General features: G+C 42.5%; 1 protein-coding gene across 1 annotated transcript in view; it reads left to right on the plus strand.

Moving 5' to 3' along the window:
- Positions 1 to 24,241, plus strand: part of adamts18 (ADAM metallopeptidase with thrombospondin type 1 motif, 18) — a 61,060-nt gene that overhangs the window by 19,559 nt on the left and 17,260 nt on the right. The window contains exons 5-16 of the mRNA XM_032517008.1: positions 879 to 1,093; positions 1,639 to 1,722; positions 2,143 to 2,302; positions 4,991 to 5,096; positions 5,918 to 6,055; positions 6,162 to 6,315; positions 7,986 to 8,081; positions 9,809 to 9,957; positions 16,874 to 17,046; positions 18,204 to 18,334; positions 19,358 to 19,481; positions 19,805 to 20,049. Of these exons, the coding sequence (XP_032372899.1) occupies positions 879 to 1,093; positions 1,639 to 1,722; positions 2,143 to 2,302; positions 4,991 to 5,096; positions 5,918 to 6,055; positions 6,162 to 6,315; positions 7,986 to 8,081; positions 9,809 to 9,957; positions 16,874 to 17,046; positions 18,204 to 18,334; positions 19,358 to 19,481; positions 19,805 to 20,049 (1,775 nt within the window). The remainder of the gene's footprint in view (positions 1 to 878; positions 1,094 to 1,638; positions 1,723 to 2,142; positions 2,303 to 4,990; positions 5,097 to 5,917; positions 6,056 to 6,161; positions 6,316 to 7,985; positions 8,082 to 9,808; positions 9,958 to 16,873; positions 17,047 to 18,203; positions 18,335 to 19,357; positions 19,482 to 19,804; positions 20,050 to 24,241) is intronic.

The raw sequence follows: 24,241 nt of genomic DNA on the forward strand, positions 1-24,241 counted from the left end.
TGCCAACGCACGTTTTACACCGTTTTGGCCGATCGTCCAAACGTCTCCTGTAAACGCACCGCCTAAAAAACGCACTTTTTTGAAACCTAGGGTGAAAAATTTCAAAAATACGTCGCCCTTGCGTCAATGTTTGGACGGCGAAGCCGCGTACTTGCGTAACGATGATGTCAACACCACACCCCTCGAGCTCTACCATGCGACGACGTCCCACAACAACACACCAACGATTCTGGTTTCCTAGCACTAGTTTTACGCCATCTTCTTCTTGGGTTTTGCTTTCTTCTTCTACTGTCTGTTTGTGTACAAGATTGATGCGCATGCTACGCCTCTTCTTCTCCATTTTTTGGTGAATTACTGTAGCGGAAACAGTGCCACCTATAGGCGTGGAACAGGAATTGATGTGTTGAGTCATTTTAACAAATGGATCCGTTTGGATGCACTTATTCTTAAACCGATGCCAAGGAAGATGGGATAAAAAAGATTATTTTAGTACGTGTGGACGAGGCCTTAGTATTTTATGAAGCAGTTAACCCAGAACCACTGCAGTCTGTAGATATGTCCACATTCATTATGAAGATCGTGTCTGTGGTAAATGTTTTTGAGTGCATTGTGTCTACTGTAACAGGAATCATTGGATCAGCCTGAGGCGACTCAGCCCACAGGCTGGTGGTGAGAGGTAGGAAGCGGTGTGGGGAGTGAATTTCCTGTCCTTTCAACACCAGAGGCTATACTCCTATCACCCGGCACGAGCCAGGAAATAGACAGTTCATTCAATTTGACCCTCACTGCCAAGTTCTCTCTCTTTCTCTCACTCTGTCTTTATCTCCCTCCCCATGCTCTCTCCTCCCTTCCGTCCTTCCTTTTTTTTGCCCTCCTAGACGCTCCCAAGCCTCCTGCTGAGGACAGTTTCATCATGCCTGACGAGTTTGCGATACCCGAGGCGGAAGGGCCAGGAAGGGCAAAGAGATCGCCCATCAACTCCAACAGGGTGGGGGGGCTAAATGTGGAGACCCTGGTGGTGGCAGACAGGAAGATGCTGGAGAAACACGGCAGGGACAACGTCACCACATACGTCCTCACCGTCATGAATATGGTGAGGGTGGGAGAAGGGAGGAGAAGGGAAGGAGGAGGGGGTAGCACGTAACATGTATTTTTACATGTATTTCATAAATGTAATTGTTTTTTATGTTCTTTGAAACAAGGAAACTAAAATAAACTAAACATTTGACATAGTGATGGCTCAAAGACGCAAGGGAAATCTGCTCTGTTTTGTAATATGGGAGATTGAGAAGGGTCAAGTGGATGGGGGGGGGGGAGCCAAGCTAGCTCTAACGTAGTGGTCAAGTGGCTGAGGGGGGGGGGGTAGCCAAGCTGACCCAAGCGTGCTAATCTACAAACATGTTGTTTTCCCATTCTGTTTTTCCAGCTAGACACTCTGAGGTTTTCTTCAGGTTTGAAATAAAATGAAATGAAATATAGAAATTCACATTAAAGGGATCCTCAAAGTGAGCCCATGCTTATTTATGAAAGACTCCATGAATATTTATAACATGAGAGCATAGGACAATTAGAAAACCATTAATATTAGATTTGACTCGTAGGATATTTCGTCTTAAACAGTTTTCTCCTCTTCTGCAGGTTTCCAGTCTGTTCAAAGATGGCACCATTGGGACGGACATCAACATAGTGGTGGTTAGCTTGTTACTCCTGGAACAGGACCCGGTGAGTTGATACGGATTAAATTAGATTAGATAACACTGAACTCATCCCACAGTGGGGGAATTTCCCACGTAACAGCAGCAGTATTTCCACAGTACAAAGCAAACCAACAAACAAAAGACAAAGAATAGATAATGTGCAAAAAGTACTGAATGAATGTAAAGTGGCATTATATAAAAAGTATTTAAAAGTACAAAAAATAATGCTATGTAAGTAAGTAAGTGATGTGAAATTAAATAGAATAGATTAATTTGTATTTAATTAATGTATCAAAAGTAAGTAACCATGATGTAAATTATATTGGGGGGAGGGCGGGAGCTACAGACTAATGTTCTGCAGAAATGCGCTTGTTTTGCACTTGGCAGTGGTGATTGATTAATTCACACTCTTGTATGATTCTATGGCTCTCCTTTTGATTTCCAGCTTGGCTTGACCATCAATCACCATGCCGACCAGTCCCTCAACAGTTTCTGTCAGTGGCAGTCAGGTCTGGTGGGAAAAGGCGGGAAACGGCACGACCACGCTGTCCTCCTCACCGGATTGGACATCTGTTCCTGGAAGAATGAGCCCTGTGACACCCTGGGTAGGACAGCTAACCGCACCCTCATGTTGTCCTCGGGTCAAATTGACACGTTTTTCCTATATCAATCTTTTTAAGTACACAAAATAATTTAATTGATTCCACATAATGCTCTTTGGCAAGTACAAACTTTCATTAATTGTGGGGCATCTTATTCAATTTTATGTGTTTTTGAAATAGTATTGAGAAAAAGTTAAATTGTAAAAACATATTCCAGTCTCTGCTTATCCATCAACATCCATTCCTGAAATTTTAGTATAAATAATTCCTAATTTATAATTTGCTAACTCAAACATTAGGTATAATTACCTATAAATTAGGTTTATTGACCATAAATTCCAAAAATAACCAAAACTAAAGTTAATAAGTTAGTGTTACGTAGTGTTAAACGTAAACATTGAAAAAAAGCGTCAAAAGTGGTAATTTTCAATTTTGATGGGAAGACAACACAAGGGTAAACAAGACAAACCTTTACTATCCTATTTCTTTATATTTGTTTAGCCAAGTTGGTAGCAGCTGTTGATAGTAAGTAGTATTTTACTTATAATTATACTTATTGATTCCCTATGGGAAAATTCCAATTTACTTTATTGTTGTTATTACACACTACACACAGGCCTGAACTGCACACACATGCTCAGGTCCTATACACTAATGGAGAGATGTCAGAGTGGGGGGGCTGCCAGTTTTGGACCAGCGCTTGGAGGGAGGGATCAGTGCCTTACTCAAGAGCACCTTGGCAGTGCCCAGGAGGTGAACTGGCATCTCTCCAGCTACCAGTCCACCCTCCGTACCTTGGCCCAAACGGGGCCTTGAATCAGCTAACCCTCCAGTTTACTGAGTCCACCGAGCTACTGCCCCCCCCCCCATAATATAACAACAAAGTTCTGTGAGATGCGGGAGCTTAGCACATAGAATAGAACATAGGGTTCCCTGCATAAAGGGTGTAATTTTGGGCATGAAACCAGGCGTAGAGGTGACATGTCAGTGGAGCTATTATTACAACGAGGAGTGATGGAAGTTTAACAGGTGGAAGCAGAAGAGTGTAAGTGAAGAATTACACTCATTTGCCACTGTGACCAAAAGCTACATTTTAGTGGAGGATTTTATAAACCAACGTTGTGAACCCGAGCGTGTCGGATTTTGTTGACATTTTGCCTTTCTTGGCTAGTGACATTGTAGAAGCTGACAGGAAACCTGACTAAGAGGTATGAAATACAACAATGTTCCTCGGCCAGAAAATTCCAACATCAACTTGATTAACTGTCACTTAACAGAGAGCTCATTAAAGGTATCCCACATTGGTAGTTGGTCAAATCTGTGGGAAAAACAAGTGTGTGAGTTGTGACTGTATAAAATATGGATGTTGTGTCTGTAACGTCATGTATTCGTTTCTGGAAAGGCCAAAATGAAGCTGAAAATGGGCGGCACATGGTGGCTCCAGCCTTCGCCATTTTGGCAGTGGCTAATTCATTAATGGGCAAAGAGGTGTAGCGTGGATGGAGCCGAGGCGGGCTGAATGATGCCAACATTCTATGCTTGCCTCCTGTGATGGCGGTCTACCTGTCACTCAAAGTGGAACCCCCTAATTATACAGAACTTTAAGCCTGAATATAATTGAAATGAGTTAATTATTAAAATCCCTTACAGTTGTCAAAAAGGGGAGACTTGGCTATAGAGACCAAAACAAAGCCTTTTTTGTACCAGGCTGTAAACATGTTTATTTATGCTGTAAAGTGGAGCAATTTAACATGGGGGGTCTACGGAGTGACTCCCTTCTGGAGCCAGCCTCAAGTGGCCATTCGATGAACTGCAGCTTTTGGAACTGTAACATTGGCTTAATTTTTCAGCACTGGAGGTTATCGCTTCGTTTGGATAAGCCGTGTGGAAATTCAACGTAACAAACGTTCACCATGTCTGAAGTGAGCCGCGTTGCACTTAAGGATGGGCTTTTGTTCGTTTACTCATAAATCTTAACGCTTGTACGAACAAGAGGCAGCTGGAACAACATCAACATAGCTAACTAAGCTTGACTAATACCATAATCATATTGCTTTCACACCAATAATTGTAAGTAATCTCAAGGCAGCACTTTATCTCATTAGCTGATAGGTGAAAGGTGACTCAAATTACAATTAGGTATTCACTGGAAGTAACTTCTAAAGGTCTGTATGTTTTTATTGGTGTACATGTTTGTATATTTGTGGATCTATTACGATAAACACCTGCCCGAAAAAACAGTGAGAAAAAAACTGTGACCAGTGAATATTTCCATCAGCCTGTCAGTTCCAGTAAATCCCACATCCCGGATCACTTACCTTTTTCCCTAATGCTGTCAGGTCCGCCATCAGCTGTGGGCCTTCCTGAAACTGATTGGCTATCAAAGTCTAGGAACAAATTTAGGTTAAGTTGGCCAGGGCTTGAGAGCTTACACTTTGCAGCTGATGTGAAATTCCCCTTCCTGCACGCAATATGCAAATATGACAGGCGTTTAATTGCCTGCCAAGTCTCAGACATTTCAGCAGAAAGAATGTGCTTAGTTACACCACAAAGACAAAGACAAAAGGATTTTATCTTGCCTTTATGAGGTGTTATTTTGTTTACCTTCAGCTTTTCATGCAGTCAGTACATTATACTTAATAACCAGGTATCTTGACTTGACTTTATCTCCCTCTTCCTTCCTCTGTGCAGGCTTTGCCCCCATCAGTGGGATGTGCAGCAAGTACAGGAGTTGTACCATCAATGAGGATACAGGACTGGGCTTGGCCTTCACCATCGCTCACGAGTCTGGACACAAGTACGTCGAACAAAAAACTGCATCCTGGCGAGCTTAATAGCACCGTTCCTGGACACATCAGACCACACAGACACATGCAGATGAAACTGTGTTGGCCTTTAGTGTCATGGTGTCGCCATATTAGCTCTGTGCTGTGAGTGGATGTGACAAATCTATATTAAATGTAAACGTGGTCTGATGTAAAGAAACAAATTTACTCAAAATTAAAAGAGCATTATGTAAGAGCACCATCTCATCCACTCCATGACACTTTATGAGAGAATAATGAAAACCGCCTCTGGCCCAATGATTATGTGTTTCCATTGAGATGGGAGGCAGTTTATTTTTTATATTTTTTAGATTTCATGTTGCGGTTAAACCCCTCTGTCTGTCGGGCATGCTCTCAACACAAACTAGGGACAACATGCTGTTTTTAACTCATCCAGGTATATATGTCGGAATATCTATAAGCTGCGATATCTTAATGAATGTAGCCAGCTATACAGAAGGCATGCCCAGAAACATGTGGACCTGAGGCCTACAACTTTTAATCACTGACAAATTAACAAAGAAGTAATTTCTAAACATGCAGGCAGAACATCTTAGCTACATGCATCAGCAAGCATGTGTGATTTATCTGATAACTCCATGAAACAAGCTATATTTTTATTTTATTATATAATGTAACATAACAAAGTTGGGTTACCAATGACACCAGCTTGGTCATCACAAAGACAACACCCATGTTCTTTTCTTTAAGCCCTCGCTTTTTTACTCATTAGAAACTTTCCAACATGTCTTTGCGTCTTGCTATGTGTAAACTTTAAACTTTTTTGCTCTAGTTTTGGGATGATCCATGATGGTGAAGGGAACCCTTGTCGCAAGACAGAAGGCAACATCATGTCTCCCACTCTGGCTGGGAACAATGGAGTCTTCTTCTGGTCTACCTGCAGTCGCCAGTACCTCAGCCGCTTCCTTGGGTAGTGCCCCTGTTCCTCGTGCAAGTGCACAAACACTGTCAAATTTGCCAGTCAGTTGTCGGTGCCCTCCTGCTGACTGACACGTGTGATTTGCTGTGTTCACCAGAACAGCCCAGGCATCCTGTCTGGTGGACGAGCCCAAGCAGATCGGTCAGTACAAGTACCCTGAGCAGCTTCCCGGGCAGCTGTACAACGCAGACACGCAGTGCAAGTGGCAGTTTGGCTCCAAGGCCAAACTGTGCGGTCTGGATTTTGTCAAGGTGAGACATTCACCTCACACATTTTTAAAAGCCATAATCAAACATTTTGTATTAACGATGGCTCACATGACTACCTGCATTTCAAAGGTTTACTTTTGACGTACCTACAGAGCATTACCATCTGACCATTGTTTTGGTTTTACTTTCACTTTACGCTTCCTCCCCAGCCCCCAAAGTGGAGCATTTTGTAGCTAAAGAGCTAAAGATATTTCCCTCAGGAGTTGGTTGAACAAATCAGAAAAAAAAAACTATAATATGATTTAAAAAATACTTGAAATGCTAGTGGTGTTCTCAAACTGCTGGATGTGTCAAATGGTAAGAGTTTGCCAACAATCAACCATATCAATTTAAAAATTGTTGATATGGTGGATGTTTCTGCTGCCCCTAAGGGTCCAAAAAAGAAGTCATTGCAGGTTACACCAGGGTGTTCTCTTAACCATGTCTATTGAAAGTCTTTTAGAAGGTTGGGACCAAAATGGCAGCATGTTATATAAACCAACAAAGACACTATACACTGAAAAAAGAAGAGTTCAAAATACGTCAGCTAACCCTGCAGGGCAGTTGAATAGTCCTGGTTTTACATTTCTAAATCAAGCAGTATTCATGTGTTCCTTTGCCCAAACCAAGACTCACCAGATGAGCCTCCAGTAAAGAACCGGAGCAGCCCGATTATACAGGAGCTGCAGTTGTCTGCTTTACAGCGCTAATGATGCATTGCTAAAGTGGCACTTTATTAATTAGCATGATCTTTGCACAACAACCTCAAACCCCTCTCCCCCCACATTTGACCTACCATTGAAATGCATTCAATAAATTGAATGGGAATACGTACCCCACCCCTTTCCCAAGCCTTGGTATAAACCTTTATGTTGGGTGCATTCAGTGACGTCGATTCACATGTAAATGCTGTTAGAAATACTACAGGGTATCCTCTCCAGGGCTGGGATTGCTGGGAAAATCGACTTTGCCAAATCGTATATATGACGGATTAGCACACATGACATTGCCTCGGCTATTCACGACTTCTTTAAATCCGTGCTATGTTTCCCTAACAGAAGATCAAATACTACATCTGCATTTCTTAGACCTGTGTGCAAGTCAGTGGGTGGTAAATGAACTACACGCTGATTAAGAGTGGCTCTAGGGCTGCCTTTCACACGTTTTCCACCTTGTTGTTTTTGTTCCTGATGGAACAAAAACACACACACACACATACACACATACACACACTCACACACACACACACACCGTAGTGGTCTCTCCTGCTCTTACACTCCCTCCTTTCTGGCTCCTCTCTCGTTGCCAGTTGCAGTTGGGCGCGTTGCCAGACTCTGCGGCCTGTCTTTCGACCCCGGCTCTCCCCCTGTGCTCACTCGCTCGCTCTGTCTCTGTATTGTTGGGTCAGATGACACATACAATTATAGCCCGTTTCATTACAGAAGGACAGTGATTAGATTTGACACAGAGGCACAGAGGCTTTGTGGAGAAGCTTACCAGCGTGATGGTGGTCCTGGCAGGAAGCATGTGCTGTCGGGTCAAGGAAGAGGAGAGAGGGGAGCAACACCACGCCAGAAGCCTCTTCTTTCATGAAAAAACCTACGGTGGTAAACTAAAAAAACACCATATCTGATAGACATCTCATCCTGTTTGTGTGTGTGTGTGTTTGACAGGACATCTGCAAGTCGCTGTGGTGTCATCGCACAGGGCACCGGTGCGAGACCAAGTTCATGCCTGCTGCAGAAGGCACCAGCTGTGGTCCTGACATGGTGAGGAAATGTCTTCTTGTTCCTGTGGAGGATCAGCCCGTCACTCATTCTGCTCCCTGACACTTTTACTCACTCTACCAATTGGACACCACGCATGCATTTCCAATTAAAGGGACAAATGTGGGATCCATGGTGTCTCATTTAGATGCATAATGTGGATAAGTTTTGCATATAAATGAATTTTTTTTTCCCAGATGGTTTTCATATCATTAATATTGGTGCGGATAACAATGTACTTACCAATTTGATTGCTGAAATGTTGGAATGGTAGCCTGGAAATTCAGACCCAAATCCGAAAGGAGAGGTGCCCGACCCTGGCATTGAGTAATGAAAGTCGTCCATCTCGAGGGGCGGCACCAAGCATGCATTTGAAAATCTCTCCGCACATAATTAGATAACACTACGACCAATCACAACAATACACGGGGGGATGGCCCGCCTATATCAGAGACACCGATGTGATTGGTGCAGCCCGCCTCTGGCTCCGCCTTTATCAGATGCACCGATGTGATTTGTGCAGCTTGTCTCTGGCCCCGCCTATATCAGATACATGGATGTGATTGGTGCAGCTCGGCTACAAGGGCATATTTAATGAGCAGCATTACTTGATGCCAGAGAAGTGATAAAAGTAAAGTGAAGTAAAGTAGGAAGTTATAGGAATAGTATCAACATTTTGTTAAATACACTTAGTCCAAGGGCGTATCTTTACGTTCAACATTGGGGGGGTTGAAATTTCCACTTTTGAGCAAAATTGTCTGTCTGGAAATATAAAACCAGCCTAAGTCCCCGCTGGTTGCCTTGCAAAATTTCAGGAAGTCAAGAAATAAGAAATAGTCTGGCAACCCGTTAAAACCACATTTAGTTTTTAATTTGGGTTTATTAGCTTAAGTTTAAGCAGTTGGAAGTGTCATGCAGCGGCTAGGTTCCCATTTAATGTACACATAATCTTGTCTTCTTCATTTCCCGAAAATGCCAAACTATCGCTATTAACAAATCCTCAGGGCGAACCTTAACTGTATGATCAAACTATCAGTGGAAAACATTCATAACAGTTTTCAGACCGACTTCCTGATTCGACACACACTTTTTCTTTGTAATGACAGATTGTTTCTGACATTTTGATAAATCGGGCTTTGCTGTTGTGATGTCATGGTCTTCCCAGAAGGCAGTGATTACAACAGTGAATACAACTTTATTATGGTAACTGATAAAAATAATAACTGTGAATATAAGAGCCCAGTTGTAATAAATTGTAGTCGTCCTTTCAGTTACAGTGTTGACACTTTCTGGAGCCAAAGTAAATCCTTGCACCCTGAAAAGGGAGCTCAAACTACATTCGTTTGTTTGGATTATTACTTGATTAAAAGCCAGTTACCTGTATCAATAAAAAACATCTTTGCTGCTCACGCATGCATGTACCTGCAGAAGCATTTTTGCTCCCCAGCTGGAGACAGAACTATCATACTTTTTTACATATTGAAAGATGATATTTAGAAAGAGAGAGAGGTGGTGATGTGTGTGAGTGCAGGTTTGGCTGGGAAAGGCCCTGGATGGGGTTTATATATGTGTGTGTGTGTGTTTGTGTGTGTGTGTGTGTGTGTGTGTGTGTGTCCAGGTGTGGTACTGGGCATTTTTCCAAACCAGGAAACTCAGGCAAGAAGCTTGGGCTAACGCTCTAGTTCTGATAAGAAAACTATTTCTGTGCATCTTTTTTCTCTTGTGTCCAGTGGTGTCGGAGGGGTCAGTGTGTTAAATACGGGGAGCATGGTCCTAGGGCGGTCCATGGCCAGTGGTCGGCCTGGTCTCAGTGGTCTGACTGCTCCAGAACCTGTGGAGGAGGGGTCATGTTCAGGGAGCGCTCCTGCACCAGTCCAAGGTACACACACTTGCTCACATCATCTGATTCCTCACCTCATTTGAAATGCTAACTAGCTTAACTAGCCAAACAGATGACAAAGTGATTCATGTTGTCATGTGGCTGCTTCTGCAAGGAAAATCGGAGTTGCAGTTTGGGCCAGAAAGCAATTTTGAAAGCCTCATGTCCCAAAATCCTTTTCTTTCAGAACACCTGAAAGTATTGTCTGCCAAGTTACTGTCAGCACAGTACACACACACACACACACACACACACACACACACACACACACATGCACACGCACACACACATGCACACACGCCTGATAACGGCTCTCATCATTCAGACTGACAGTCCAGACAGACAGACCCTTTCTCCCCGTGTTCCAGACAAGGAAAACCTCCTAATAGCTCTTTTCTCTGAAAGCTGCCAAGACAGTCGGCAAACGGACTTCTGCTCACTCACACAAACACAATTCTTCATAATTCTGCAGACCCAGATCCCACAGTGCATATCTCTTTGTAAGCACAGGGCTTGTGATCCTCAATTTTAATGTTGTGTTTCATAACGGATGTACAACCCATGTTGTTATTCCCTAAAACACTGGGGATATATTTGAGATGTTTTCAAGCCTTTGTTTCACTTTTAATACAATTGCTCGTTTCATTGTTTTACTATCACAATGCTGGGCCTGCAGCTAGTTAGCCAGCCCCCCACAACACTGGCCCTTTAAATTAAATACAGGACACGCAGGATTTTTTCCAATGGGAAATATATGAAAGGATTAATTATCCTGAACATTCATGTAATTTCAGCCCCTCTTGCCTTTACTGTGAAGTATGCGTAACCCGTAGACCAGCGTCTGAGTGACAGAGCATACTGACGTTATGTTGCAACTGAATGCAACGTTTGAGCAAGTTTTGTTGTTGTTAAGGGTTTAGCGTCTTCTCCCTGAAGAACGTGTGTTTACACTAGAAATTTCCTGCATACTGCAACTCAGAAACCATCGTGATGGAGATGGTGGAACCAATTAACTGTGTTTTTATTTTCGCTCGTGGGAGCAATGGCCAATCAACAGGAAACAAAGTCAACCCGAATTCCTAGACAGCACTTCTAATGTTTTCCCTGTTTGTGTTGCTAGCCAGCTGTCAAGAGAATTTTAAGCACTCTTCAAGTGCTCATATTATGCTTTTTGGCTTTTTTCCTTGCCTTGATTGTGTTGGTGTCCATGTTAAAGGTTTACAAAGTAAAAAAGCCCCCCCCCCCCCCCCAAAGGGACTAAGGCGGAATCCCGTTTCTCCATCTTACCCCCTTGCAATGCCAATGCAATGAAACACAACTTTGCGTTTCCGGCTAACATAGCCCTGAACTGAATGTCCATCATCTTGGCTGCTACTCCAGCTATGACTTCAACTGTTTCAGTATTTCAGTGATTTCAAATGTTTAAACACAGTTTTTTAGCTGCAAGCACATATACATTTTCTTAAGAAAATGCAGCCTTTTCTAGTTTTGGGTTTTTTGTTTGAATATAACCGCCCAATGAAGGGGACTGGTCAGATCTATTGGACATCGCCCTCCTTACGCCACTGGCTTCATCACTGCTTACTTAACACTGATGTGGCTATCCTGTCCGTCACAGCTGACTCGTCTCTTAATCCGCAGATCCACAGGATCAAAGACCAAAAGGTTCCGGAGGCAGGACAGCCCTCATATGATACATATTATACACCAGAACTGGCACACCAAAAAAGGGTTACAGAGCCCTTTAAACCAGGTTAGCTGTCAGGTTCATTTATCATTCCTGTGGCACTAAAGAGCGCTCTGTAGCAGCAGCTGCTGAAAAATGGGTGGATGCTGTTAAACGACGAGTTACGGGGTCACTGGGACAGACAGGGGATGGAAAGATGGGGAGGGCAAAAAAAAAAAAAATCAAACCCAAGTCATGAGTTTTAGAAAAAAACACATACAGTGGGCCAACTAGGTGTCAGATCCCGTTGAACTCATGTGAAGACATATAATTAGGCTGGTGTGTGTCTTCATATGACATCCTTTCACCTCAACCACACACACACACACACACACACACACACACACACACACCACACACAACACACACACACACACACACACACAGATCTTGTGCACTTTCTGGGTAGATGTAAGCGTCCAATGTATTTATGACAGTAACGTTGATTGTAATTTAGTTCCAATGAGAAGTCTTTCTAAGGGTTGTTCTTTTTCTAACTTCAGTAACTTCAAAAAGTCAGACAAGCAATCAAATGGAGACTAAAGAGACGGTGAGAGACAAAAATGTTGAGTATGTGAGGAATGGTGGACCCAAATACAGAGAGCAGGTGGACGTTTTTGTTGGTTTTCTTAATTTATTTCCATAAAACATAACACAAAGTACATACTAAAAACTGAGTCCAGAAAGCAAACTGAGTCCAGAAAGCAACCGGCACAAACTTTATCCAGAACCACCAGAACAGGATCTCAAAATAAAACTCTGATACAAAAGGGATACGCCAAGCAGGAACACAGTAAACAGAAAGACAAAACACACACAATTATCTGACAAAGGACAAGGACAAAGACTAAATCCAGAGGGTAACGAGGTAACAAGAGGCACAAGGGCTGGGCCAAAGCTGGAAGACATCAGGTAATCACAAGGGCGGGAAAACTAAGGCAGGAAGTAAAACTAGGAAAAGATGGCACAGAAAACCAGACTATCAAAATAAAACAGGAAACAGCACATATACAAGACAAGACTGAAAATAACACAATCACAAGATAACGAAAAAAAATAAGAAAGCAGACTGTCTCACTGGACAGAACAACACTTAACGCCATCTAGGTTTGGAACAAAAAGCAACTGCACACACACACACACACATACATACAGAGACCTTTTCCAAACTGTAGTTTGTGCCCCTGAGTCACGTTTTAAGTCCCTGACTCAGAGTTTGTTTGTCCCCAGTAAGCTCTGTGATTATTAATCTGAGCAGAACAAGAAGGATTGGCCTGAATCGGACCGCTTGTCTCTAATGTCATCTTCAACTCCAAACTGAATCGTCTGGACAGTCTGGGCTCACCTCCTCAAACATATAGATTCTTGTCAGACTTCCAGTATGTGAAGACATAATTTATGTGTGAATCTGTATCTGGAAATTTACACAAGATCAAATAAAATCCTACGTCTAGAAGTGGATATGACAGCGTTTTGGACATTTTCACCTCTGCCCTACTACAAAATATGCACTCAGCAGGAGCAGTCTTAAACATCCTTCATTGGCTTCTGCATGCACTCATCCGTTTTATGAGGCCAGCATGTACTGTAGGTTTTGCTCAGTCTTGTGAAAGAGTTCTATGGGATCAGCTGATTGAAGCCATCCCGTCTAGGACTGTCTCTGAGACGGAAAATGAATCTTCTCCCTGTCCCACCCTCCTCACTCCTCCATTCCCTCTAGACCACCTGCCAGATCAAACACAGTCGGCCTAATCCTCACCAACAAGCCGAGGAGATTAGGTTCTTCATTTTGACCTGGTTTTGTAAGAAGCACATTTTGTCATACACTCAATTTAAAGGGGGGGGGGGGGCGTACGATGAGGGCCGACGGTGCTTGGATGGAACAGTGTTTGGTGTTGTCTCCCGGTGATTTTGTAAAGGGGTCTTGCAGGGGTCAGGCCCCCTAGCAGAGCAGCAGAATGTGGTTCTTTGGAGGAAGCTGCCAGAGGGGCAGGGGGGAGGAGCAGGTGACTTAAGGAAAAGACAAGACTAGACACGATGACCTCTGACCTACAGGGAGTTCAGTCTCAGCTACTGTCACCGGGGAGATTTACCGGGCCCCAGGGGCATTTAATTATCCTTAAGGGGTCCTTAGGGCTGCGTTGGAGTTGGGGTGTAGAGACAGAAGAGGAACGACTGCAACACAAAACTGAAAACTCAAAAATCAAATCTGGTTTCTGTCTTGCTGTTGGAAGTAGTTTTACAGTGGCAATGATGCCGGGTGATTTTAGGGAGAGGAGAAAAGAGGAAGAGAAACCAGGAAAGTTGTGAAAATCAGGGCCAGGCTGTCCATAATCCATGAATTGCCTTCCACTTTCTCAAGCAAAGTGACGCCCTTCTATGCTCGGCTGTGATCAGAGAGCCCTGACTGAGGCGGTGTACGCTGTAGTCCCCCACTGGCCCGCCGTAAGCACATTACCATATGGGCTGCATTTGTCCGCCGCTAAGTTTTAATAGGATCAGGCCTACGAAAACCTGGGCCAAATCGGCCCCCCTAAGCGAGATCGGCACCAGGCAGATTTACACACACACACACACACACACACACACACACACACACACACACACACACACACACACACACACACACACACACACACACACACACACACACACACACATACACACACAGCTTAGTCACTGTTTGATTGAGCCCAGGTTTGAATAGAGGGGACATTATTGGAGTTTAATAAATTTCAGTGAAGCAACATGCAGTTTTGCTTCAGATTGTTGCTGACATTCATATTTAATGCAGCCATTTTCAAAAGGAAAATACAAAAGAATAAGGCCTCTAGTGGCATTCTGCTCTTGGTACTCATACTCACCTTCTATTCTCCTTTTCGAAAGCGTTTAATTTCACTGTAACACTTAGTGAACTGTTTTATTAGACATGTTGGATCAGCATGGTTCCCCATTCTGTGTGTGTGTGTGTGTGTGTGTGTGTGTGTGTGTGCAGACCACTTTGGCAAATACCTAAACTCAATTTTCTCTGCTGGTGTTGTGTTGGAATGCTTGGCATGAGTCTAGAAAGCCTGAGAAGTCAGACATGGCCTCCCAAATGGTCACTAAAATGTCAAGACTCCGCTGGCGTTTTTCTACCAAGTGGTGATTGCTCTGATCATCTCAACAGCATATTAAAGCTCCATTCCCTCTTTATGGTACGCACCAGCTATTCCCGTGTGGTCAAAGAAGTGTTGATTTGGTATGGCGTGGGAACATGTGACATGGCATGCAAACATCTCTTTGACACTCCTATTTTAAATCCTCTTTAGTCCTGCTTAAAACTCAAATTCACACTTTCATTAGGGCTAAAACTACACTGACAGATACTATGGTGTCATTTTGATAAATGAATCATGGATGATTGAAAATGTAAGAGAGAAGCTCAGAATGATAAGATCTTGGGTTGTATTATGCTCTGATAGACTTTGTCTTGGCTCATCAGCAACAATGATGGACAGTGGCATTGTGAAGCTTGGAAGCAGCTGGGTTTAGTTGACTTATAATCAGACAGAAGTTGACAGTTTTCCTTAAAACAAATCGTGTGTGCCCTTGATGTCTCACAAACACGTTTCATGCATTTTCTTCCTCACCCAATATTTGCAATTTCTCTTTTAGAATATCTCTTCGCCAGGTGTGTGAGGGCTCTCTGCTTGGCTTTTTGAACCCTTTATCAGAGATAAAGTATTTGTACTACTGTGCTCAAGTAGATTTTTCAGATACTTTAACATAAATATCGGTACTTTCTACTCTTTACATTTTCCAAAATTGGCTCGTTACTTTAGTTTCAGTAATTTCAGTAGAGTTACTTTTATTATTTTTTCGCATCATCAATTCTCCATTCAGTCTAATTGGAGGGGAACACATTTTGCACTTGACCCACAACAACAAGACAACTCAACAGATTCGACAGCATTCATTCGCAGCAAATCATCGCGGCTCGATGGAGGTAACGTCGGCACATTGTATGGACGGCGACATGAGTGACAATGAAGAAAATGGAGATCCCAGAGATTTGGCACACAAGCAGGAAGATGATCTCGATCATCCTCGGTCTTATCTGAGAGAGATGTTTGAGACAGTAGGCATCAAGAAGGACTCCTGGCCAATGTGATGGGAAACTTCTTAATTACTGTCTGTTTAGTAATTCATATTTTATCCTTTATTTGCTTTCCAGAAGCCATATTGAAGCAAACACATACATGTAGAATCACAACTGATATACATATGGCATATACTGAAGTTTCTCAGCGTTCTCTCTGGTAACATTTGAGTGGTCCAGGTAGCTTTGCATAAATAATGGTTGTCATTCACAAGGTTACTTTTACTTTTATACTAAAAGTACTTTGTTACTTTTACTTGAGTAAAGAAGTTAAATCAGTACTTCTACTTTTACCAGAGTATTTTCTAACATAAGTATGTGTAGTGGGAAGTGAGTGCTTTTGCCATCTCTGCTCTTTATGCATATTTTTAATAAGTCTGCAAAACGCCACGAACTGGTTATTGGTAGCGCCACCAGTGGTCAAAACCTGCACAGGGTAACAGGAATATTGATATTTCAACTATATGTAGCATGTGTAGGACTTTTAAAGTATTTAAAGGAAAGAACAGTCCTCACATTTTAGAAACAGGAAAGTAAAAAAGGGTCACAAACGCCTAAAAGAGTAGAAGAATGTGTCAAAAAAGTTGATTGAAAGTCTCTCTAAAAGCTTTAATATCGTCTCAAAAAAAAGGTCAAAAGGATCAATTGTAGGTTTAAAAGCATTGTGTTTAATCATTTAATATTGTTGGGTAGTTTAAGTTATAATAAAACATTGTAACAATGTCTTATATAAATTATATATCACATTAAACTGTGTTTTTTATGCAGTAATCTTAATGTGTAAAGCAACTAGTAACTAAAGCTGTCAGATAATGCAATGGAGTAAAGAGTACAATGTTTCTCTCTGAAATGTAGCGGAGTAGAAGTAGAAAGTGGCATGAAAAGAAAAGACTCAAGTCAAGTACAAGTTCCTCTACATTTGTACTTAAGTGCAGTACTTGAGTAAATGCACTTAGTTACATTCCTCCGCTGCAGATCTATAAACTTTTTTTGTTTGTCTCTTCTTCTTCTTCTTCTTCTTCTTCTTCTTCTTCTTCTTCTTCACCCAGGCCACAGAACAACGGTAAATTTTGTTCAGGCTCCAGCCGTCTCAACCAGCTGTGTAACCCTCGGCCCTGCCCTCTCAACGCTGTGGACTTCCGGGCCCAGCAGTGTGCTGAGTACAACAGCAAGCCCTTCAGGGGCTGGTACTACAAGTGGAAGCCCTACACCAAAGTAGATGGTGAGTGATCAGTTCACATGAGATCCACCAAGAGCAAAGTTTACATTTAATGCGTCATTTTCTCTGGAGGATTTGTCATTTTTGTCACATTTTTCAGACCCCTACCTAAAAAATACACAGTCCACAAATTATGAAGACATCTTTGCTGTATTCTTGGCACAAAATGCACAAGAAAAGAGCTTGCATTGTTCAAAGAAACCTGCACTGCCAAATACGTAATGCAGAGAGTAGTAGATTGTTCAGGGCAAGCTTTTTCTTGTCTTTTCATCCTGTATCCCAGTGTACTCTGCTAGTCCTAATCTTTTTTTATAAAGAGTTACTGTAATGCCAACCTCTATTTGCTGCCGCAGTGATTAGGGCCAAAAAGCTGGAGGAAACTATCACTCTGTGTAATGTGCATGGGAGACATGTAGCCACCTGCACCCTCTGACACAGTGGGGAGAGATTTAAAAAGGAAGCCTACGGGCCAGCTTTTTTACCACAGCGAGGCAGAGAGAGAGATAGAGAGAGATGAAGGAGAGCGGAGCGTTTGGCCGACGTCCCGGGCCTGTTTAAGCTGTTGATGAATAGGAAGTGATGTAGAGAGAAAAAGATTCTGAACTGCCTTCTGGGACCTTGGGCCAAGTCACCTTCACCGTCATTTATTTTTAATCAAAGACGGCTGTAGAGACTTGTCTGTGATAACTGATCTGAACCACTAAATAAACCTGTAGCCCCACACAAATACCCCCGGGTGCATTCATAGTCGGGCCCTGTCTCTTCCAATTCAGCGTCAGCAGAAACTGTACATGCTGCATATGCAACAGGTTGCAGTACAGTAGCCTCATAATCTTAAAATATACCAAGTTATTGAAGAAATTTAATGAATCAGTAACATTTAGTGCCATTCCCCCCCAAAAAAATTGCACTTATTCCTTCATTTTATATTTTTCCTTTATATTGCACATTTTCAATCTCTTTAGTTTTCTATACAGTTTGGTTTTGCATTTCTTTTGCACTATTTAGAATGTATCCTTTGTATTGTAAATATTACTTATCTTATATTTGGTGAACTTATTGCTCTGTCTGGCACATATTGCAGACAATACAGTTGACTTGATGCTACCTTTTCTATTGATACCATTGTCACTGAATGTGTTTGTATGGTCTGTGTGCAGATGAAGACATCTGTAAGCTGTACTGCATTGCAGAAGACTTTGACTTCTTCTTCGCCATGTCCAGCAAAGTCAAAGACGGCACCTCCTGCTCTGACCACAAAGGAGATGTCTGTATTGATGGCGTGTGTAAGGTACGTTGTCTGTGTTGCGGCATCTGATGCAATTTTCCTCTGAGCTCCTATGTCAGGAGTAAGGGTTACATCATAGTCATGAGCACGGTCAAAAAACTGTGTCCCTTCTACTCCCGCCACCTCCTTACAAATCCTCTACACACTACCACCTGTATAGGTGATCCGCCCAAATAGGCGGAGCTGAGACATCTTATCACAAATCACCCATGACAGACAGAACTAGGCAATATCATATTAAACCATAGTTAATTATACTAACAAAATCTGAAATGACAAAATATCATAAATGGCTGTACAGTCTGTATGGATGCTCTTTGCTGCACGCTAACTACTTTGCTCCGGGACAGTCAAGTGGCACTGGTAGAAAAATTATGAAAAAGCTTTTTGTACTCTTTCGTACCTTGAAAAGAAGGCAAATATTGGAAAAATTTCAAATGGAGCAAATATCTACTGCAGTGCAAAATATGATTACAATGGACATTTTGGGTGTGTTCTCTCTCAGTTTCACTTAAGAGATTTAGATATTTGTTTTTTTAGAACCTGTCTAGTTGTCAAAAGCAGTCATGCAGCACATAAAGGAGTAATTATGGCCAATATGTCATCCAATTGCTTATAGTATGCACAGGGGCATTGTAATTTTCCTGCATGTGCCAGCATGAATTTACCTAAGTGAAACTCATGTGAGCAGGTGTTAAAAAGCTAGCTAATGAAGTGTAATGTGTAAAGCGTATTGTATTTCTTTCAGTATTTTGTATTTTGTAAAATATGTTTGTCTTTTTCCCTCCGCTTTCCATCCACCCATATTAACACATCTGACAATGCATATGACATGACCGTTCCCATACACTGTAAACAGGAAGCAGATTGTCCAACGTTTGAAAGCCACAGATGTATAAATTGAAAATACAGAAATGACTTTGTTAGTTTGCAAGTTACCCCTGGATTCACAAAATAAATGACTTAATTCCTCCTAATTATGGTTGTGTCCACATTGATGGTATGCGTGTTTTTGTGTGTGTGCAGGCAGTGGGCTGTGACCAGATTCTGGGCTCCAAGGCCTCCCTGGACGCCTGTGGAGCCTGTGAGGGAGACAACTCCACTTGCAAGTTCTTTAAAGGCCAATACACCCTTCAACACAGAGCCAACGGTAAGCTTTTCTCTATCTTTGTTGGTAGTGTGTCTCTTCATTTTAGCAAACATAAACTTAGTCCTCCTGCAAGACAAAGGGAGACTTAAGCAGACACTCAATCCACGCACAGACACATCTAATCCCACAACATAATAGACTGACTCACTTCATCCTGTAACACACGTAGACAAAGATAAATTTGAGTGTGTGATGAGGTAAAGCAGTCATGATGGTGTGCAGGATTGTATGATAAAGCATTAAAGCAAAAATTAAAAAAGTGACAACAAATATACAGGCAGGATTCAGACTTGACTTTCCTTCCTTCTGCTTTCCCCCCCAAGAGTACTACTCCATGGTAACTGTCCCAGCCGGGGCACGGAGCATTCACGTTCAGGAAATGGAGGTCTCCACTAGCTACTTGGCTGTCCGCTCCCTGAAGAGGAACTACTACCTGACCGGGGACTGGACTGTGGACTGGCCGGGGAAATTCCATTTTGGTGGGACAGTGTTCGTCTACCAGCGCTCTTTCAACAAGCCGGAGAGCCTTTATGCCGCTGGACCTACTAATGAGACGCTGGTGTTTGAAGTAAGCCGCCGCTGCCGGGTGATGTCCGTTTGTGGCAATTGACAGTGACATGGTCCCTGGCAGAAGCCTCTTTTTAAAAAAAGAAAATTAACGTCTGGATATGAATAGGCTTAGATGAAAAAAGAAGTTTGGGTGGTAGGGAGAGAAGGGCTGGATGTAACTGTCTGCGATGCTTCTGTGGGGGATTAATTGTGTTGGTGATTGGTTACGTCAGGGATGATCTGGGGATGTGTGGGTGGTGTGGAGGCTCTAATCTGAAAGATCTCGAGCTTTTAGAGGGTTCAAACAGCCTGTCCTGTGCCGAGTGAGTGAAGGAAAGAGAACACAAGGCTAAGAAGTAGAAAAGATAGGTAAAAAGTAAAATATAAAGACAAAGAAAAGGTTACAAGAAATCTAGGAATAATTCAAATCAAAGCCAACAGTTTAAATGATTTACCCAGAACACACTGTCAAAATGAATTTAAGACAGAAAGCTCAATCTGTGCCACTTTGGGGCAAACTCATGCATTTCCATTATATGCCATCATGGCACTTTTAAAATGCACTTTGCAGTCTGTCGGAACACAGATTAAATCTCTCATTGCCAGTCTCTGTTTTAATTTGGTGGCAGCAGAAATCTTTGAGGCAGATATCTCAAAACCTGCACAAATTACAACTGCATTCTGGATGGCCAGATAAAAGTAAAGGCAGGTGAGAAAATAGGTTTTGTGTAATTTTGTGGAACCAATCCTTTAAGCAGGCAGGGAGAATAATGCAGACATTAGATACATAGAGACGTGGCGCAATTAGTCTAAATCAGCCTTTGTGCCACTTTCACTATTCAGCTTAGTCTCACATGGCAGAAGCATGCCCCTTTATTATATGCAGTACAGTTTCTTGGTACTGCTGGCTCCAGTGCAACCCAGTCACGTGTTCGTCCATGTACACATACTCAAAGCCATGGATGTGGCCCCCATGGCCACTGATCTCAAAAGTGCTTTGTTGCAGCCATGTGATTCGTGGCTAATAGAGCGAGTGAAATCCTTAAGTCAACTGGCCGTTAGAGGGCAGGAATGAAAAATATAAAATCAGATGGTTGCTTGGAGGGAGATGCTCTGCATAGTATAGGAAGTGATGTGCTGATGAGGATTTTAGTTTGCCCTATGTTTGTCATCAGCGGCGTGTCAGAAACCAGAGCTTCAAGCGGAGGGCTCGTCCCAAGGCAGCAGAATGGGATGCTGGACAGGCGTATCCTCCTGAGAGAAAGTATATACTTGACAAGTGGCCGAGTCATTATCCTTATGACTCTGTAGGCTTCAGTGAATGGTGGTGGGACGTGTGGGATGTTTTTCTTCTCACATAACTTTGTCAGCGAAAGCATTTATTTTCTCATGAACTCTGAACCCAAGGCATGGAAACAGAAGTGGAAACCAGGTGAAGAGTAGACATATGTTTCCCCCCCCCCCCCCCCCCACTCCACCATGGGTGAAGTGGTAGTCATGTAAAAGCTAGTCTCCCCTCAGTCCCTTGGGCTACTGAAATCCTGCGGTTAAAGCAGGAATGATTGGCCTCCAAATCCAGGAAGAATACCAGTGTGAAATCACCAAAGTGCTAGGCTGGCCACTTGTTTGACCATCAGGAAATGGCTGAGTGTTTTTCTAGCTATTTTAGAAAAGAGACTTGTGTTAGTGGGCGGTTTAGCGGAGTAGCTACAGTAGTTGGCATCTGAGCAGCACGTTGTCTCTTTCTGCAGGATGAGTGCTCGCAGAGATGCATTCGAGTAACAACGATCTAATATTGCCATTCTCAGAAGAGGTTGCATGGATAGGTTAGATAGATAGATTTGCTTCAGCAATTTCTTTCTTCTGCAATGCCACAATCTTTCTTTCACTGAGGGTGGTTATATTTCTGGATAATAATATGAAGTTTTTTAATAAATAGAAATCTTATTTTTAGCATTCTGGTGGCTTTAGGAAACGGCAATGTCAGTATGTTGGACGTTGTTGGGTCCAGACTGAAATATCTCAGACATTCATTGGGGCCAGAAGATGAATCCTAATGACTTCGGAGATCTACTGAATGTCCCTGTAGGGCCAGCAGGAGCGTTCACTTATGCTAACATCTGAAAGATGTATTAGCACAAAATTCCGTACAATAATCTATGGTTCCCAGAATTCTTTTGTTTATGATGAAATAACTGCCAAACCAACAACAATCCCATGAGCCTCAGCTGTGGGTAATGCTGATTAGCAAGGAGCATGCTAATACACTAAACCTAGGTGGTTAACATGGTAAAGAATATACCCGATAAACATCCGCTGATTAGCATTGTCATTGTAGTCTGATTGTCAGTTTTTTTTTTGCCATTTGCAATTCCACCGCATTTCAACCAAATTTGGTTATTAACTGTTATGCAAGACCCAAGAAATTGTAATAACCCTTAATATTCTTTCCAGAAGAGACTTTGCTAAGTCTAGCAGTGCTCTTCCGGCCTGTTCATGTGTCCCAGCAATACATCTGCTCCGGATCTGCAGATGACACAAGCATAATCTCTATAAGTATGTCTTGTAATTACAAAAAGGGGAAAGAGGTTGATAGAGAGAGAAGGATAGAGAGAAAGAGGGGGGAGAGTGGGATTAAAAGATTAAGAATTCTGCAATTGAACTCTTTGGATGTGAGAAGTTAAGGTCAGGGCACAGGAACTTAAACTGCAAATGAAAAGAGCCAAATGAAGGAAAGCGAGTAGTTTTTTTTCTTCCCACCACTGATCTTCATCTGTTTTCACACTGTGTCTACTTAACTGGCGCTGTCACAGAAGAACTACGAGAATGCATGGGGGAGGGTAAACACACCGATCACTCGCAGACCCTTACTCAGCTTGAAACACTCAAATAAAGAAAATATTGTGGAGTGTGACTGCAAACTGTGACAAGGTGTTCACATCTGTACAGCTCATCTGGCAGGGGGGAGTAAGGAAAGGGGGAAAGAAGTAGCTAACAAGAGCAGGAAGAACATGTGGCTCAGGTCTCAGAGGATACCAAGGAGGATTAATGCCCCTGATTTGGCATTCTTCTGGTATGGTGAAGCAAGGTCATGCCAGTTTATGGCAAAGCAAGCTTGATTGATTGATTGGTGAAATTTGCGGAAAGGTTGTGGTGATTGGTCCAAATTGCGAGTCGCACCAAATCCACGGTGATTGGTTGAATTTGTGTGAAATTAATGCAATCGCGACATTGCAAAATCCTGGAGGGACTTAGGATTGCACAATCAAATTGCAAGTTGTAGGACATTTATGCGACACAATAAATAGGACTCCTATAACTTGAAAAAAGAAGCTGTTCTGTGGTCTGGTGGTACGATAGTGGATGCTTTTGTATCTCTGGCCAGACGGCAGCAGGGTGAAATGGCTGTTGTTGGGGTGGGGAAAGAATTTTGATTTCCTTTAGATTATGCGCAGGAACCTCACCTCACCGATATTACTGATGCTTGGTAGATGGGTGCCAATGTTGTTCTGATTCTGTTAAATCAAATTATTAAATTGCATTTACACTCAGTAACAGAGTGACTTAGAATCCTGTCCATTCTTTCTGTCCATGTGATTCCTATTGATGGTAGGTTGGGTGTCAGTCCAGGTAAGGGTCATGTATTTATTGGCTGCAGAGCTTAGGTAGAATTATTTGTGACTAATATTAAGGTGGTATTTTGCTGCTGTTGATAGTTTGCTCTGACTAAGAGTTCACAATGGCAGTGTGAGTTGTGTCCACAAAGAGGGAGCAAGCATGCATCATTGTTGCTCTTTTGACAGATTGAAGGAGGTTGTGGGATTTTGGTTTGTAGTGTACAGTAGGTAGGATATGTTCCTTGGTTCCTATTGGTTTGGGTGTTTAGTTGTCAGTCAGGGGATAAGCTTTGGCTGCAGTTGTCCCAGACTGAAGAATTGGAGAGGAGACAGGTTTGGATATGTCTGAAATGATTACATGAACAGAAGCGTCTCTCCTGTTAGACAATGTTAGCGTTGTGGTTGGTTGGGTGTATTCAACAATTGTGGATGGCTGGAGGGATTGGTTATGTAGAAAGCTTCAATGCTTCAATGATGTGTAAGTCCTCTATTATAAAAAAATCTTGTTGAATTATGTTTTCGTAGCTGCTGGTTCACATCATTGGTGGCTCTTTGGCAAAGGAGCAAGAGTGTTGGTAAGAGTTGGTTTGCTTG

This window comes from Etheostoma spectabile, chromosome 1, assembly GCF_008692095.1.
Source record: "Etheostoma spectabile isolate EspeVRDwgs_2016 chromosome 1, UIUC_Espe_1.0, whole genome shotgun sequence".
NCBI lineage: Eukaryota > Metazoa > Chordata > Actinopteri > Perciformes > Percidae > Etheostoma > Etheostoma spectabile.